This window comes from Eublepharis macularius, chromosome 19 (assembly GCF_028583425.1).
Source record: "Eublepharis macularius isolate TG4126 chromosome 19, MPM_Emac_v1.0, whole genome shotgun sequence".
In the NCBI taxonomy this organism is placed as follows: Eukaryota; Metazoa; Chordata; class Lepidosauria; order Squamata; family Eublepharidae; genus Eublepharis; species Eublepharis macularius.
This window is the reverse complement of record NC_072808.1, coordinates 3,205,275-3,222,709: the sequence shown is the minus strand read 5'-3', so window position 1 is coordinate 3,222,709 and position 17,435 is coordinate 3,205,275. Positions and strand designations below refer to the sequence as shown.

At 42.9% G+C, this 17,435-nt stretch overlaps 1 protein-coding gene across 1 annotated transcript in view; it reads right to left on the bottom strand.

The window, feature by feature from the left end:
- Positions 1 to 13,074, bottom strand: part of LOC129346373 (hornerin-like) — a 47,262-nt gene extending 34,188 nt beyond the window's left edge. The window contains exon 1 of the mRNA XM_055003721.1: positions 12,616 to 13,074. Coding sequence (XP_054859696.1) covers positions 12,616 to 12,954 — 339 coding nt within the window. The 5' untranslated portion in view covers positions 12,955 to 13,074. The remainder of the gene's footprint in view (positions 1 to 12,615) is intronic.
- Positions 13,075 to 17,435: the final 4,361 nt, after the last annotated feature.

Sequence of the window (17,435 nt, the reverse complement as noted above, 5' to 3'; positions counted from 1 at the left end):
AAATTCCTGGTGTATAACAACAACAACAACATTCTATTCAACTTATATACCACCCTTCAGGACAACTTAATGCCCACTCAGAGTTGTTTACAAAGTATGTTATTATTATTCCCACAACAAAACACCCTGTGAGGTGGATGGAGCTGAGAGAGCTCCGAGAGAGCTGTGACTGACCCAAGTTCACTCAGCTGGTTTCAAGCAGAGGAGTGGGGAATCACAAACCTGGTTATCAATATTAGAGTCCTGGTGCTCTTACTACACCAGACTGGCTCTCCCAGTATAGACCGGGGGACAGGGTTTGGGGAAGTGAATAATGCTATAGAGTCCACCCTCTAAAGGAGCCATTTTCTCCAGGGGAACTGATCTTTGTAGGTTGGAGATCAGTTGTAATTCTGTGAGATCCCCAGGTAGCACCTGGATGTTAGTAGCCCTAATTGTAGGGCTTAGTATTCAGAGGAAATTAAAGGACTGATTGGACTCTGGAATATTTGCACTAAAACATTTTTATTATTTCTTAAAGAATGCATTGGAATCTATTGTTATGTTATATGGTAAGGCAGTTGCCCAGGAAATGAATTTGAAATTACAATGGTGTATTGCACATGTTTCTTATGTATTTATATCAAGCTCTTATTATTTTATGAATCAGTTGTATTTTTTCACATTAAAGAACTGACTAGACCTGACTCACATTAATCCTATTTTGTATTTAATAGCTTTGATAAAGGTTATACAGTTTATGTCTTTTTCTATTAAAAAATAATGCTACCATGTAGTATGTTGATGTCGTAAGCATGCACACACTTCTAACTAGTGGTGGAAGTTTCACTCCTCCACGTATTTCCAAACAGCTCCCGCTGAGGTCAATGAAACTTATTCTCAAGTAAGTACATGGAAGACTGCTATCGCAACGACCGCATGGTGCAAATGAGAATCAGCGGCGGACAAGATTCTGTCGTGCCAAGTATTAAGAAAACAAGTAAGCTGCCATCCCAGCCCGTCAAGAACTCCCAGCTTTAGAACCGCAACTGATACAGCATGGGTGGTGAAAAAGTTGATAACTCTGTCTGATGTTTATCATGTGTTTTGTAATTCCATGCCCTTTCTCAAACTTAAAATAGTTCCACTTGATTAAAACTTTTAAATAAATAAGGAACGACTCCAAAGCTGTTAAATCAACACCTGCGAAAAGACAGCTTGGAGTTCACGTTCAGCCAATTTTGTAGAAGCGAATGATATAAATGGAGTCCTCACAAAACTGGGAGGGGGCACAAAAACAGACTGGAGTTAGAAGCCCTCTAAAAGATTTATCATTAGTTATTTTAATCATTTCTGTAGCATGTTCTGTGTAAAGAATGTATACAGTTCTTACTGCGTTTATGCTCATAAAAAGCTGAGAGCCAATTGCTTCTGATGAAAAGCAGCCTCCTTTATCACTGTTCTTCCTGGATAGCCCAGGAGAGCCAAATCTTGTTTGATCTCAGAAGTTAAGCAAGGTCAGCCTTGGTTTGTAATTGGATGGGAGACCTCCAATGAAAACCCGGGTTGCTATGCAGCAGCAGGCAATGGCAAACAATGGCAAACCATCTCTTGCCATGAAAACCCCACATAGGGTAGCCATAAGTCAACTATGGCTTGAGGGCAGGATTTCATTTTCACTACAAGTATGCATGCTCCCTGTTCTCTGCAGATTAGGGATATATGTCCACTCAGTCCTCCCCAGGCTCAACTCCCAAATCGCCAGGAATTTCCCTGGAGTTGACAATCCTACTTTCACCCACTTGCAGCGCTGAGAAGAACAGATCTCTTTTAGCTGGGCTCTTCTCCCATGCACAAACAGAGACAAATTCATAGTTAAAACATGTATGGGATGGGGGAGGAGGACAGAATAATGTCGGCTGGCCCCACAGCATTCAGTATAACTTGTGAATAAATGGAAATGTCTACATGTATAAGCAATGTATGCATGATGAGGATTCTGTAATTTCTAGGGTTTCTGATCACTTATGTAAAGCCTTCATGTAGCTGCTAGGTTTTTGTTCACAGGTTATACCAAAGCATACAGTGAGGCCAGCATTCTCAAGACAACTTTTCCTATGTACTTTCATTTCCACAAGAGCATAATGTGCAAGGTATGTGTTTCCAGCGGTGGAGGATAGATATCCTGTTAATTCTTTCTTCCGTTTTTATGTCTTTTTTTTTTTTGCATCAAAATGACAATTATCCATAATTTAAAATTAGTAGCAATATGCTTTAACATTTTTGAAACATTTGCTAAAAAAAAACCCTTTGAAGCATTCCTGCACCCCACACCAAGACATTTATCTCATCAACTGACCGCACCTCCTTCAATAGATAATGCAAGACAAATAGCTTGTCCATGACTGAGAGGGGCAAAAAGATTCATCGGTAAGGTTTCATGAATGGTGATACAAATCTTACTTCAAAGGGTGATAGTACAAGTGTCTCTGCAAGACTTTGGAATCCAGTATGTTTGAGACTGTGTGGACCTCCTTTTCCATATGACTATAGAATATAGTCATGCCAGTGAACCAATCCTTATTTATTTATTTACTTACATGGTGGTGGTGGAGAGTGCCCTTAAGTCAAAACTGATTTATAGCGACCCCTGGCGGGATGTTCATGGCAAGAGACTAGCAGAGGTGGTTTGCCATTGCCTGCCTCTGCAACCCTGGTCTTCATTGGAGGTCTCCCATCCAATTACTAACCAAGGCCAACCCTGCTTAGCTTCCGAGATCTGACAAGATCAGGCTCACCTGCACTATCCAGGTCAGGGCATTTACTTATGTACTTCATTTATATCCTTCCTTAGTCAACGGTGGGGATCAAAAGTGACGTACATCATTCTTCTTGATTTTATCTGGACAACAACTCTTGTAAAGTAAGCGAGGCTGATAGTTTGTGACTGGTCACCGAGCAACTTGACTCTCCTGGCTGACTCCTAATATTCTAACCACTGCACCACACTGGCATACTGGTGAAGGCTTTGAACAGCTTTTATTAATCTCATCATTGAATTATAGAGATTAAAAACCAAGCAGAAAAGAATATGCACCAAAGGTCAGTTCAGAAAACCATCTGTGAGTGAGAGGCAGTCATCTTTGGCCAAAGCATGATATGAGTATTAGTGCACTGTGCAACCATGGTCATTTTTGCATGTCTTTACCCTCATGCAAAATCATGCAAAACTCATGGAATGAGGGTGTCTTCATGGCACATCATCACGCCACGAAATGGAATCCTGACTGGGTGATGTTCTGTGAGTTTTGTGCAATTTCACGTGAGGGTAAAGACGTGTGAAAATGACCCATATGGAAACGTGTGGCAATTGCGGTTGCATGATAAAGCATGCATCCTGATGCAGATGAGTCTTAGAGATGACCGCAGTCAATATGCAATGAGTTATTATAAGTGGCTGCCCTACCACTAATAACCATCTTCATGAAGCCCAAGTTGCATTATGATATGGAATAATTCTTTCTTGAAATCTGAAACGACAGCTAGTTCAACCAAAACAATTGGGAAAACTCTGTCATTTGAACCTCCTATGATTTTAAACTTTACAAATGGAAGAACCAAGCAGGGGAGCAAGGATTTACACCTGTTACTAATCCACTGGATTCTTCCATTCTTAAAAGCCAACTATATCATTGGTAAATTGACAAACATTGTAGTGAACTGATAAATTTTTATGGACTCTGGTTGTTGTGGATTTTCCGGGCTGTATAGCCGTGGTCTTGGCATTGTAGTTCCTGATGTTTCGCCAGCAGCTGTGACTGGCATCTTCAGAGGGGTAGCGCCAAAAGACAGAGATCTCTCAGTGTCACACACTGAAGATGCCAGTCACAGCTGCTGGCAAAACGTCCGGAACTACGATGCCAAGACCACGGCTATACAGCCCGGAAAATCCACAACAGCCATTGTTCTCCGGCCGTGAAACCCTTCGACAATACATTTTATGGACTTGTTTAAAGATCTTGGATTGGATCTTGGATTGGATCAGATCTTGTGATGTGTGAACAGAAATGCAAACTCATTTAGAGCAGTTCTGTTTACACAACAGTGCTAGATATTGAACTGATAAGAATAGATATTACTACTAGCATATCTATCAATCCCTTTCCTCAAGTAATTGCAGAATGTCTTGCCTGAGTGGAAATGTAATTTCGGATACAATAAATTAGCTTAACAGTGAAAACTGTCAGCGTGGAATTTGTTTTCAGTTGTGCAAGTGTTCTAGCAAATGTGGAAATCTTCTGCTGGATCTAGCCCACTGCTGGAGTCAGGCTTTTTTTGTAATTCCACACTGACTAAGCCTGTGGTGAAGCAGCTGCAAGATGCTTCAATCATATCGTAAATCCAGTCTGGATTTGTTTTTTTAATCAACTACAAACCACATTCGTGGCATGAGAAAAGTGGCACCCATGCTCAATTTAGTATTGTCACTGATTTCTCATAACCATCTCACCACAAGCTTGAAAGACAGGAAACCAGTGTGGCTTGCTTGAAATTAGAGAGGCCATGTTTTCATCATGCAGCCAAACGGAAAAGGTGGCCCTTGTCAAGAGAACTAGGCTTTGGTTACATCAAAACCCATCCACCAAATATGCCCCAAAGGAAATATTATTAGGGTGCAATTCTAATCTACCCCAAATTCTACCTCTATTTTCTCCTAGTTCCTCTAATGCTGCGAAGGATCAGAAATGAACCAAGATACTGAACCGCAAACTTATCAGTATGCATTATTCAGGCCCCCAAAGTTGGTAGCAATACTGCTTTCAGTACAAAGTGCTTCACATACATCGGCTGATTCCGCACACGTTGGATAATGCACTTTCAATGCACTTTAGCTATTGTTTGGAAGTGGATTTTTTGTTTCACACTCGAAAAATTCAGTTCCAAATGATCTCTAAAGAGGATTGGAAGTGCATTAGCCAACGTGTGCGGAATCAGCCAATCATCTTGTTGTAACCCTTACAATAGCCCTGAAAAGTAGGCCAGTATTATTATCCAGCCAGCATGGTGTGGTATCAGACTAGGATCTGGAGATCCAAGTTCAAATTCCCACTTTGTCATGCAAGTTCAGTGGGTGACTTCGATCAGTCAGCCTAACCTATCTCACAGGGTTGTTGTAAGGATAAAACGGAGGACATGAGGACTATGGTGTAAGATGCTTTGGGCATCTGTTAGGGGAAAAAACAGGACACACATATCTAAATAAATAAATATCTCCAGATTATAAACAGGGGCTAAGGCAGAGTGGCTTACTTAAAGCCACCTAGTGATTTCGTGGCAGAGGCAAGATCTGAACAAGTCACAGCTCATTCTCTTAGCCACTATGTTATACCAGATCTCAGTATAGGAAGACTGCTTGTGCCCGAAAGCACACAGACTCACTGAGTAATAAAAAAAACTGGCAATCGCCACCTATACCTTCAATGCAAACTTTGCAAGTTTTCATTAAAGTTCTTTACATTCCTGAGGGTCACCTTATTCAGCATAGCTCCTATGATAACAAGCCTGCTAACCTATATTCAAACTTAAATATTATCTCTGCTGTCTATCCAAAGACTGCACATGAGGGAGAATTCACCCACTCTTTTGGCAACCTTCGCTTAATTACTATAATCAGCTCTTGCTTCCAATGTTTTGCTTGGCTAGGAACTACCACAGAGAGATCTTTTGCTAGGCTCCTTCCTAGTAATCCTATTATATAGCACCTAGAGGGTTCAGGTTTGATCATTATCAGGTTGGGCAAGGTGCTGAACAAGCGCAGAAAGTACACAGGCTTAAAGCATTGCCAGTTAAAGGCAGAAACTTGGAGACAGCCGAGACTGCTCCAAAGCCATGCATGATCAACAGGAAGAAACAGGAGGTTGTAGGCTCCTGGGATTATAACTAGAGGTGGGCATGAACCAGGAAAATGGTGGCTTGTTGCGGTTTGTGGCTCGTTGTGTTTCATGAACCACAAACCGCCATGAACTTGCCCGGTTCGCAAACCGGTTCATTTGGTTTGTCGGTTTGTCACTTTAGGGCTGCAGAAGGTCTGCAGAAAGCCCATCCCACCCACCCCCTGTTGACTAGGTAACAGATTGATCAGCAACAGGCTGCCTGCAGTGATGAATTGAAAAACGAAACATACAAATCACTCCCAAAATCATAGTGGTTCATCATGGTTCATCAGAAATGAGCTCCAACGAACTGCCGGTTCGCAAACCAAAAAATGGCCCAGTTCATAATGAACCGGTTCGTATTTCAGTCCATGCCCACCTCTAATTATAATTCATCTCCACTCTAGGGATACCGGTTTCCCTGAAGAAAATGGCTGCTCTGGAAGATGGATTCTATGGCATTATACCCTACTGAGTCCCCTCCCCTCTTCTTCCCCAACCCCACCCCTTCCAGGCTCTACCCCAAATCTCCAGGAATTTCCAATCCAGAGCTGGCAACCCTATGCCTCTCTTTCAGCACGTCTTCCTCTAACAGACAAAGATATCTGTAGTGTGGCTTGATGCAGGCAAGGAGACTAAACAAGGCAGGATTGCTAATACAAGGTTTTATCCTTCTGTCTTTCAACGGACGATAGTTTTCCTAATGGAACAAACTTCTAAGCATCAACCATGAAACAAATTACAGCTATTAAAACACCACAACTTCCTTTGATAATGATTTTTCTCCATCAAAAAGTCATTCTCCGTTGCAGGAAGAGTTAGAAAAAAACAGTCATAGGATCCAACTAAGGTTGCCAGCAGTGGGGGTACAACTGCAGGGGGAGACTTACCACCTGCTGCATGCTCTCTCTGGTGATATAATGATATCATTTTCAGAAGCGATGTCTTCACGTTGTTGGCCTGCTGGTTTGGGGGCAAAAACTCAGGGGGGGGGGGGTTGCCCTCAAATCATGGCTTCACTGTGATTTGTTGACATCAGTTCTGGGTGCTGAGGAAGTGATGTCAGTGCATCTGTTGCCGATGTCATTACATCACTGGCAAGAGTGCATGCAAAGCTGGCAAGAGTGCATGCAAAGCTTCTCCTGTTTCCCTTGTTATCCCTCCCCATCAGCTAGGGGAGTGCTGGCGAGGGGTGGCAAGTAGTGGCGGGGAATTCCCAGCCTCCGGAGGAGGAATGGAAACCCTAAAACCAACCCCAAAGTTCTCGACTCTCAGATTTCCATATTCATCCATTGTGGCTTCACTGAAGCCAGTGGTATTCTTTCCCTTTCATTGGCACCTCAATAGGACCCTTTTGCCTGCGGGCTTGGGGATTCACGGTGACATATAAAGTGGGGAAAAGGATCAACTTGGACCAAAAACTGAACATGTGATTGAATGGAACTGAACCACTGCCTTTTCTCCTAACATGCTTCAATGCACTTTATTGCTTTAAACATTTTTCTTACAGCTCAGCTCTCTTCCGATATTGGTGATGGGGTAGGAGTAAAATGCTTCAAATAACAGAGCATGGTGAAGCGTATAGTTCCAGCCTGCTTCACACATTTTAGTACGTGATTCAGGCTGGGACTGCGGATTGCATAGAGACGAAACTTCAGCTGCACTGCCTTGTGCGACTTTCCTCGCCTAAAATGATTCCAGGGTGCTATCGGGCCCATTGGAGAAACGCTCATGTATCTCTTCATGAAAAAAGCCCTTCTAGAAAGTTCCATCTTACACCTTCTGGGAGATGACAATCAGGGCTCATTTCAAGGAGGAACACGCAGGAACGCAGTTCCGGCAGTTCCCCAAAGAGGTCACATGTCAGGTGGCCCTGCCCACCTGACTCTCAGCAATTTTAGGCCTGTTTCGTCCTGGATTGGGGCTGAAACAGCCCAGATCGGGCCTCTGACAGGTGTTGAATCACTCTCCTGCTCAGCAGCAGCCCGATCCAGACCACTTTGGGCCCCTTTTCGGCCATTTTCAGCCCCTTTTTGCCATTTTGGGCCCAATTTTGGCCCTGAATGGCCAGGATTGGGTCCAAAACAGCCAGAATAGGTGATGCCAGGGGGTGTGGCATATGTAAATCAGTTATGCCAATGAAACATTTCTGGTGATATCAAGGGGTGAGGCATATGCGGATGAGTTATGCTAATGAGTTATGCTAATGAGTTCCTCCCGCTCTTTTTCTACGAAATGACCTCTGATGACAATAATGTGGGAGCCTTCTCGACCTTATCAGGTAGGTTAATCTGCAAGTGCGAGGCACCAGAGAGTACACATGTATGCGCACCCAGTGATCTTACTGACTTGCAGGGTGGGATCTTCAAAAAGATTGTCAGATTGTGGCACTGGATTGTAGCTGAGGCACTAAACTCTGAGTCTTTCTACATGAGACCTCTTAACACAAGGACACTCAAGTGTAGGGAGATGCAATGTTAGCCGGGATGCATAGTTTTAAAAGACAGAGCTGGCAGAGATTGCTCCTCAGAGGGTTTGTTAATTTCATCTTTGCTTCTCAGAAGGCTCTGTCAATTTCACCTCCCCTTTGGAGAGGGGAAGATGAAATTAACAAAGCTTCTGAGGAACAATCTCAGCAGGCTCCCACCTTCCTGTGGAGAGGTTAAATTGACAGAGCCTTTGCTTCTGTCTTTTTAAACTATGCTTCCTGGCTAACATTGCATCTTCCTACACTTGAGCATTCTCGTGTAAGAGATCTCGTGTAAAGAGATTCGCTGTTTTGCTAGTTTAGCTAGTGCAGACCCTTAAATCGTTGCATTAGGTTTAATAGTTTCTATAGTTTCCTAGGCAATGGGGGATGAGCTTTTTGCAGACCTTCTGCTGACCCAGAAGTGACAATTTGCTGACCCGGAAATGACATTTTCATGAACCAAACAAACCAGTTTACGAACTGGGGCAGGTTCGTGAAAGTTCATGGTTCATGAAATGCGACGAACCACGAACAGCACAGTTCAGTTTTTCCCCAGTTTGTGCCCATCTCTACTTAAGGCTCAAACAATATGTTGTGAGGCATATGTGCCTAACTGCAAGTCTCTTCTCTTCAATTCCTGAGTAACATTTATTTCAATTACCTTTATGACTTATTGTCATAGTGCTCGCTTTTCTCAAATCACCCACAAATGAATTGCAGTGAGGGGACCAGGAAAACTCTAATGGCATATCATGCATTTTCTTTAACCAAATGTTAGCAGAGAAATGAAGAAAGGAGAAGTGGATTGGTGGCACATTCCTTGTTATCATGGACTTTGAGCCTTTCAGTAGGGTTGCCACGTGCCCACTTATGGAGGACAATCTCTCACTGATCATCTCGATTGCCCGCCCTGGAGCAGTGGCTGAAAAAACTAAAACAAAAATGCTAGCATCTTTCATGCTAGCATGCCACTTCCAAGTATAACCTGGAAGTGGCAGTGGGTAGCTCTAGGAAGCACCGGAAACTCTATGGTAAAACTGATCTCCAGACTACAGAGATCAGTTCCGCCTCCAAAACTCCAGGAATTTTTGAACCAGTAGCTGGCAACCTGAAGTCTGTCCTCCATTACTGACTTTGTTAGTGAGGATGGAACCCTTGATAAGTTTCTAGGGATCTGGTGAGCACAGAACACTGCTTGAAAACCACTGAGGAGGCCACCTTGTGGCTCCCCAAATGTGGCATCTGTTCAAATGCATTTGAAAAGTACACTTCCACATTCCCAAAATTAGTATGTCAAAAGATTGACTCAAATATGTATGAATAGCTGGCTTTGTATTCCATGTCTGTGTTGTAATGCACAAACCAGGTAGCAAGCTTGTACATATTCTTATTTGCATGTTATAAACATTGGGAGTAGTATTTGCATAGATGAGGAATAAAAAAATGTCTCTTTAAAATTAAATCAGACTCAGAACAATACAAATGTGAACATGTGTACAATTTCCCCCCTCTTTTTTTAAAGGTTGGCTCACAGCCTACATTAGACACATCAGTGAAGCAATCCTTCAGATTATCATCTGTTTATGGAACACAAGGGCTTTGCAGGAACCTGCCTTAGGTAGTCAAACTGTTTTACTTTGAAAACAACCCTCTGCCTTCCTTGTGGGTTTTTAATACACAAAAAGCTTCCTCACAGGACCTGGAGAGGAAAAAAGTTGTTTACTATGGCATTTCTTCACCAAACTCCTAAATTCTTTCCCTCCATTTGAAACTCAATAGGTCTCTTCTTCACAATCATGAAGTCATTCCTATCTCTCTGTATAAAATATTAAACTCAACAGGAATATAACTTGTCTGTGTGAGACCATGTATGCTGTCTGTCATAAGACCTTTCTACCAAGTGGCCAAGCCTACGCTGAATGCTATGATGCCCTGAGGTGATAGCATTCTGGACTGTACTATGTCAGACTGCAGAGAAACGTCATTTTTTTTATATCTTCCTGGTTAAAAAAGAATATCAGAGAGAGCTAAAAAAATTGTCCATGATGGATTAGTTTACTACATTTAGGATCCTGCTTTTGCATGGGGAAAGTTAAAAATATTAGGTCACCCAACTGCAGTCTTAAGTGATACAGTCCAGAAAGAATTGCATTAACTTGGCCTATCTCCTTTTCTGTATTCTGCGTATAATTACATTTATTTCCTCAGTTACAGTGACGATAAAGGAATGCTGGAACAGGAGGCATCATCTATTCAGAATCCTCCTCTTCCTTCTTTTCGGACCAATATAATCATGTGCAAAAACCAAAAGCCGAGAAGAATCAGCTAAGAGTAATTCAAAAGGAAGACCAGCAATTTAAAATAAGGAAGAAAAAGGCATGCCCTCACAGAACTATTATGCTTTGACATGGCTCATGTTTTGATTGCGGTTTTGTTGTATAGCATCCTTAGCAAAAAAAATTTAAACTAACAGTAGTCCTCCAAAGGGTAGGCCTAGCCAGGTCAGGAGTCAGTAGGAGTCTCATTCCCCTGATGGAGTGAGGAATCCACTACTCCCAGCCTCCACCCCTGCCACCATTTACCAGGCTGGTGTGTGGGGGGGGAAAGGTGTAGGGAACGGGCCCAGGAGCTACGGAACGCACTCCTGCATATTCCAGAGGACTTCGTGGTTATTTTAGAAATGACGTCGTTCCCAGTGTGATAAGGGAATGAAAGCTCCCATGAGGGGCCTATTTAATAAAAATTACCCCCCCCCCCAAACAACTGCTCCTGGTGCAACAAGGAAGTCCTCTGGAGCACATAAGATCCTCCCATGCACCGTGCAGGATGCTTGCCCCCCCACCACAACCCCCCTCAGTTTGGGCCCTGGAGGGGGGCCCTAGGAGTCAGCATTACACAAAACAATAGAAAAAGTACTATTGTTTGAGGGAAGGGCTTAATTCCCTAAATCACCATAATATTTATTCCCTAATATTTAGGGTGTAGCTTCGCTATACAACTTGTTTAACTGTTATTTCCTTCCCTAGGGAACACTGGGATTTGTAGCTTTGTGAGGTAGAAATAAGATCGACAATACTGAGCAGCAACCTCCTCAAACTACAGTTCCCAGAACTCATTGAGGCAAGCTATAAACATGAAACTTGCACACAATTAACATAAATTTGAAGTGTAGATTTGACATTAATGTCAAAGGTCCGCTACTCAGAGGCCTTAACTTGCATTTTATGTCCCTCAAGTCCTTTCCACATGGTAGTAAGTTTACTGTATTAAAAAAAAAAACAAAGACGTCATTTGTCACATAAGACCTAGTTATTTGCCATTAAGGAACAGCTCTGTCCAGGTAATATCCCATTTTCCTTGCATTAAAATCCCAGTAATTTGTCAATGGGAGATGCATTTCTTCTCTCAGCATGTTCACTTGCTTTTGTGAGTACTGTCTGGAATATGGGGGAGGAAGATTAGTTTCACATTTTTTCATCATGTTTCTCTGTCATACCACAACTCTTGACTCTTTCACAAAACTTTTCCTTATTATTTCATAGCTATACACCTCTCTCCAGAGCTAGGAGAATGCACATCTGTTGTAATTTCATTTTTAAAAGGTCTACCCCCCCCTTCCCACAATACAGAGCAAAACTGCTGATTATGTGATGGCCGGATATTACACTGTTTTCATTGAAATGGGACTAATATGAGCACAGCACTAATTCAAATAAAATACAGGATGAATATTTCAGTAAAGTGTTACAAAGCAAGCCCCTGGCCCATCATCATCATCATCATCATCATCATCATCATCATCATCATCATCATCAACTGACTACTCCTGCGCTGCTTTTTTGTACCTTTTAAAATATTTATTTTGCATTGGTTTATATGGTTGTTTTAAAATTGTAAAATGTGCGTTTTTAGTGTGTTGTTTGCAGAGTGTAATCCGCCCTGAGCCTGCTAGTCAGGGAGGGCGGAATAGAAATCAAAAGTAAATAAGTAAGTAAATAAATAAATCATCATCATCATAATCAGTCTGTTTTTCTCACTGAGATCCAAGGCTTGAACATCACAAATGGCACATGCAGCCTAATCTCTAAAAAAATAGTAATAAAATACATTAATGACAGTTTGGCATCCTTTTCTGGAAGAAATTTGCCACCTGAAGCGGCTGCCTCCCACTTCTGCCTAACAACGCAGGCCCCTGGCCTGCACTTTGGTCCAGAGAGGGGAGCGTTGTCTTACCTTTCCAATTAAGGCAGCAAACTGGTTATTGAGCGTCTTGATTTCATCTTTCTCTTTGGCCCGTATCGCCTGCAAGGAGGGGTCGATATCCAGGTTCAGGGGAGTCAACAGCCGCTTGTTGTAGGAGACCTTGGGATAAGCAGAACTTCCATATCCAGTGAGGCTCGAGGAGCTGAAACTGTTCCTGCCGGCGGTGACACCTCTAGTAGGGCTGCTGCAGGCCCCATATCTTGAAGATGGGGAGTACGACCGTTCTCTCCTCCTGCTGAAAGAGGCTCCCGGTGTAGTAGGGGAGCTGCTACTGAGGCTACTGAACTCCCTGGAACGGTAGCTAGTCATAGTGGCTGTGAGGGAGCCAAAAGAAACACTTGGCCAGCTGGCTGCTGCTCCTGACTGAGACAGACAGACAGACAGACAAGACGCACGTTGGAGAGAAGCGTAGATTTAATTCCTGCCTGTGCTGAGCTCAGTTTAGCTAATGAATTACAAACACCTGTTCAGCTATGTTCATAAAGTAGAGAGGGTGTGACTGTTGAGGTAATCCAGATCAACCTGTTGGCTTTCTCTCTCTCTCTCTCTCTCTCTCCCTTCCTCCTTCCCTCCTGCCTTTTGTAGTTTGTTTGTGAGGTAAACGCACAGGCTTAGGCATTTGCAGAGGAAGCGAGGGGGGGCGGAGGAGGCGATGGAACCGAAAAATTATTACTCACCGGCATCCATCTACACTGTACCCTTGGAGGGGGGAAAAAGGGCTATCTCAGCCTTAAATGTCAAAACAAAGGTTTGAAAAGAGAAATGAATTGACGCTGTGTCGGTAAACACAAAATCACACCAGAGCAGGCAGCGTAGCGTAAAACCTGTTGGGAAAGCTTGGCTCAGTGCCCCGCTTCTTCAGTAGTGACCAGTCCTAAATAATCCAAAAGAAATGTATGATATAAACCCTATGACAATTCATTTTCTTGTTGAGTACACCAGGATACCACAAACGCCTTCTGTAAGCCTTGGTGAACAGCTGAACAAGGTAGTTGTGGTTCATGATTATAGCCATAGTATAAAAGATATGGAAGGTCACCTTGTTTGTTTTATGGATATACTTTATTGTGTGGGTGGTCCAACAGCTGGTGGCTTGGCAGTGGTTGAAAACTACTCTTGGAGTTTAGTGGTTTATTTGACTACTGTCTATCATTAATGGTTGATTTTATGGTAGGACAGAGTAAAAATGTTTTAAATTTGCAGCATGGGTTGAGTGCCATGAGGCTCTTGAAGAAATATGCCGAGGATTTACTGTACTTAGTGGTATATTCTGGTCTTAAACTGCACTGCTCTGATACCTGCTCTCAGAGGCAAAACTTTGCGAAAGCACACCAAGGCATGAAGAGCTGTCTAACTTTTGTAGCACCTTTTAGACTAACCAGCTTTATTGTAGCATTTTGAGAACCTCAGCTCTCTTCATCAGATGCATCTGACAAAGAGACCTGTGATTCTCGAAAGCTTATGCTACAATAAAGTTGGTTAGTCTTAAAGGTGCTACTGGACTCTTTACTATTTTGCAGCTACAGACTAACATGGCTATTTCTTCTGAATCTAGTTTTGTAGGGCACACTTACAGCCACAGAACTGCGCAAAAGACTTGCCACCACCAGTGGCAGAGAGTGCTAGTTTTTCTGGATTAAAAGGGGTCACCATGAGTATTCACATGTAATCAATTGGCCTTAAATAGGCATAACTCTGGTGCCTTATCTACAGATGGGGAAGCTAAATGGTGTTACATTGTAAGGAACTACAATGGAAAGAGAAGTGCCGGTATTGTTAAAGGGAACACTTGATTGCATGGAAGTAAAACTGAATTTAAAGTGTATGTTGTAAGAGAACATAAATATTGGCATGCCCCCTTTTAAATAATACCCCCCTCTCTGTTTTCATCATCATAAATATCATCATTCCTCTACTGTGGAATGAATAATTTGGAGAAGAATGTCGGCCAAGGATTCTGAACTGTCTAACAAGTATTCAAAAGTCATTCGATTTCCCATTTGCCCCCCCATTCGGAATGAAGAGATAGACACAAGGCTTGGGTATAAATTTGGGCCATTTATTGACCAACATTAAACTTAATAACGGCAAGGGTATAACTAGCGGTACAGGTCAAGACAAGGGGTCAATTGGACCAACTCCTCGACCTGCTTGGGCGAGCACCCCCTGCCCCAGGTGCGAGCCTGCCACCCCAAACCACCCCAAAAGACTGCAGAATCAAATCAGCCCTTTGCAGTTCCACCCATATAACTAGCTGGCCTGCCTGCCATTACAGCATCCAGTGGGCACTCTCAGAATACTGCAGAAAGAAATCCTCGGCACAGAGTGGAAAACAGTCCCCTTCCAGGTTGAGCCCCCCCCCCAATCAATGTCATATTTTAGTGAAAAACCATTTTTTTAAAATAATGATTTAAAAAGTGTGTTTTCCTGTCTTTCACTGTTGGCAATACCGAGGAAGAGGAGCAACCAACAGATGCATGTACACGATGGTAACTGCAGGCATGCCATTGAGTCAGGCTCAGGCTTGTTTACTAGGGAAGGAAAAACATGGATGACTGGAGAGAGGGGCGGGCAAAGAAAGCAGAGCCTGCGGCTGGAGAAGCAGCAGCAGGGGCTGACCAACGGTTTGAGGTTGCAGCTGCTGCAAGACCTTTCCTCCCAGGGGAGCTTGCAAGGACCAGATTGGCAGAGAGACTTGTGTGCATTGTGCACATACTCTCTTCCCACCAATGGAGTTAATTAGGTGGTAGAACGTAACTTAAGGGCTCTCTGTCCTTGGGATCTGATTGGTAGACAATACTGATAAGGAAAACAAGATGCTGCGAGCCCAGTGCCTATCTTCCTTCTTCTTCTTCTTCTTCTTCTTCTTCTTCTTCTTCTTCTTCTTCTTCTTCTTCTAACAACAACAACAACAACAACAACAATAACAATTCAATTTATATACCGCCCTTCAGGACAACTTAACGCCCACTCAGCACGGTTTACAAAGTATGTTGTTATTATCCTTACAACAATAATCACCCTGTGAGATGGGTGGGGCTGAGAGAGCTCTGGGAGAGCTGTGACTGAGGGCCAAGCTACACATGACGAATGACACTTGAACGGCAAGTGGATTGAGTGGAGGGCAAGTGAACAGGGAGAAATACACTTGCCATTCAAGTGTCATTCGTCATGTGTAGCTTGGCCCTGACCCAAGGTCACCCAGCTGGCTTCAACTAGAGGAGTGGGGAATCAAACCTGGTACTCCAGATTAGAGTCCCATGCTCTTAACCACTATACCAAACTGGATCTTCAGTGGGTGTTGCGATAGCTTCATTCTCTGGATTTGGTTCATTGTTCCAGAAGCTGCTTTAATGAAATGAAACAGGAATTTCCATGTGTATTTCCAGTTCATTTGTTTTGTTTTGCACACCCCTAATGGTGACCCCCCACACACACACACACTGGACTTTTCAAGGCAAAGAGTTAACAGACGTGGTTTGCCATTGCCTGCTTCTGATAGCAACCTTGGTTTTCCCTGGAAGTCTCTCATCCAATCATTAATCAAAGCCGACCCTTCTCAGCTTCCAAGATCAGAAGAGATCTGGCTTGCCTGGGCTATCCAGGGCAGGGCACGATGTTACTTACCTCCAAATAATTGATCTTATTTATAGTGGTGTTATCTTAATTCTCTTCTCAAAACTGACCAGAAACTATTTGTACAAGGCAGTAACATGCCACTTTGACACCAGTCTGTCTTTTCTTCTCAAGTATCTGAAGAAGGGATCTCTGACTCTTCCCCCAAATTCTCTTTCCTCTTTAGCTTCCTTTGGCTTCTTCCCTCCAAGAGTCTTTCTTGTGGAACCACCAGGGGCTATATTTACAAGGTTCACTTCTCTGTCTTTCATCTTCTGCCAAAAAACTTTCTAGTTTTCCCTTTTGCTTTATTTACTGTCAAGTATATCGCTTTGCTCCACCCTTCCCCTGCTACACAGATTTCATCAATGTTGTACAGTAGGGTTTTCTCCCAGTCTCCCTCTCTGAGGGGGCAGTGAATATACTCTGCCTGCCCCTATTCATTCCAAGTAGGCTCAAATATTCTCCTCTTGGCCATAATGCATACCACTCTGAGCTTATTGGAGAAATGGCAGAAGAAAAATGTGATAAATATATAATGTGGAGAGAGGGCTGTTACTCTCTGTGTATACTTTTCCAATAATAATGCTAGGATCTCAGAATAGTAATCAAATGATAATGGACCTGCTTCATTCATGCCAAACTTTGCATTATTGTAGAGTTGCTAACAATGGGCTGGGAAATTCCTAGAGATTTGATGATAGTTTGGAGAGGGTGAAGTGTGGAGAGGGGACGGTCCTCAATAGGGTAGAATGCCATCCTACCCACACTTCTGTACACTGGTCATCTTCTGACTTGCTTCTGAGTAGACATGCATAGAATTTTGTTGAAGTCCCAGATGTTGATCATATGGTCTTATACTGTGTAATCGGCCTTCCATCTCACTGAGAAAGGTGGACTATAATAAGTAAATAAATAAGTAAATAAATAAATGAATTCTTAGCTTTATAGAACTGCCACTGCATTAACTTAAATTCCCTTCCAATCTTCTGACCTTTTTTCCCTCTAAGGCTTTCTGTCACACTATATTCAGAATTTCACAACTTTCCATACGTCGACAGAAAGATTTTGACACATAGTTCAGGGGGAACCTAGTTTGCACTATGCCTAGCAAGGTATTTGTTTGGCAGGTGAAAGGTCATATTAGGTGGTAGTAATGTCCTTCATTGGGGGAC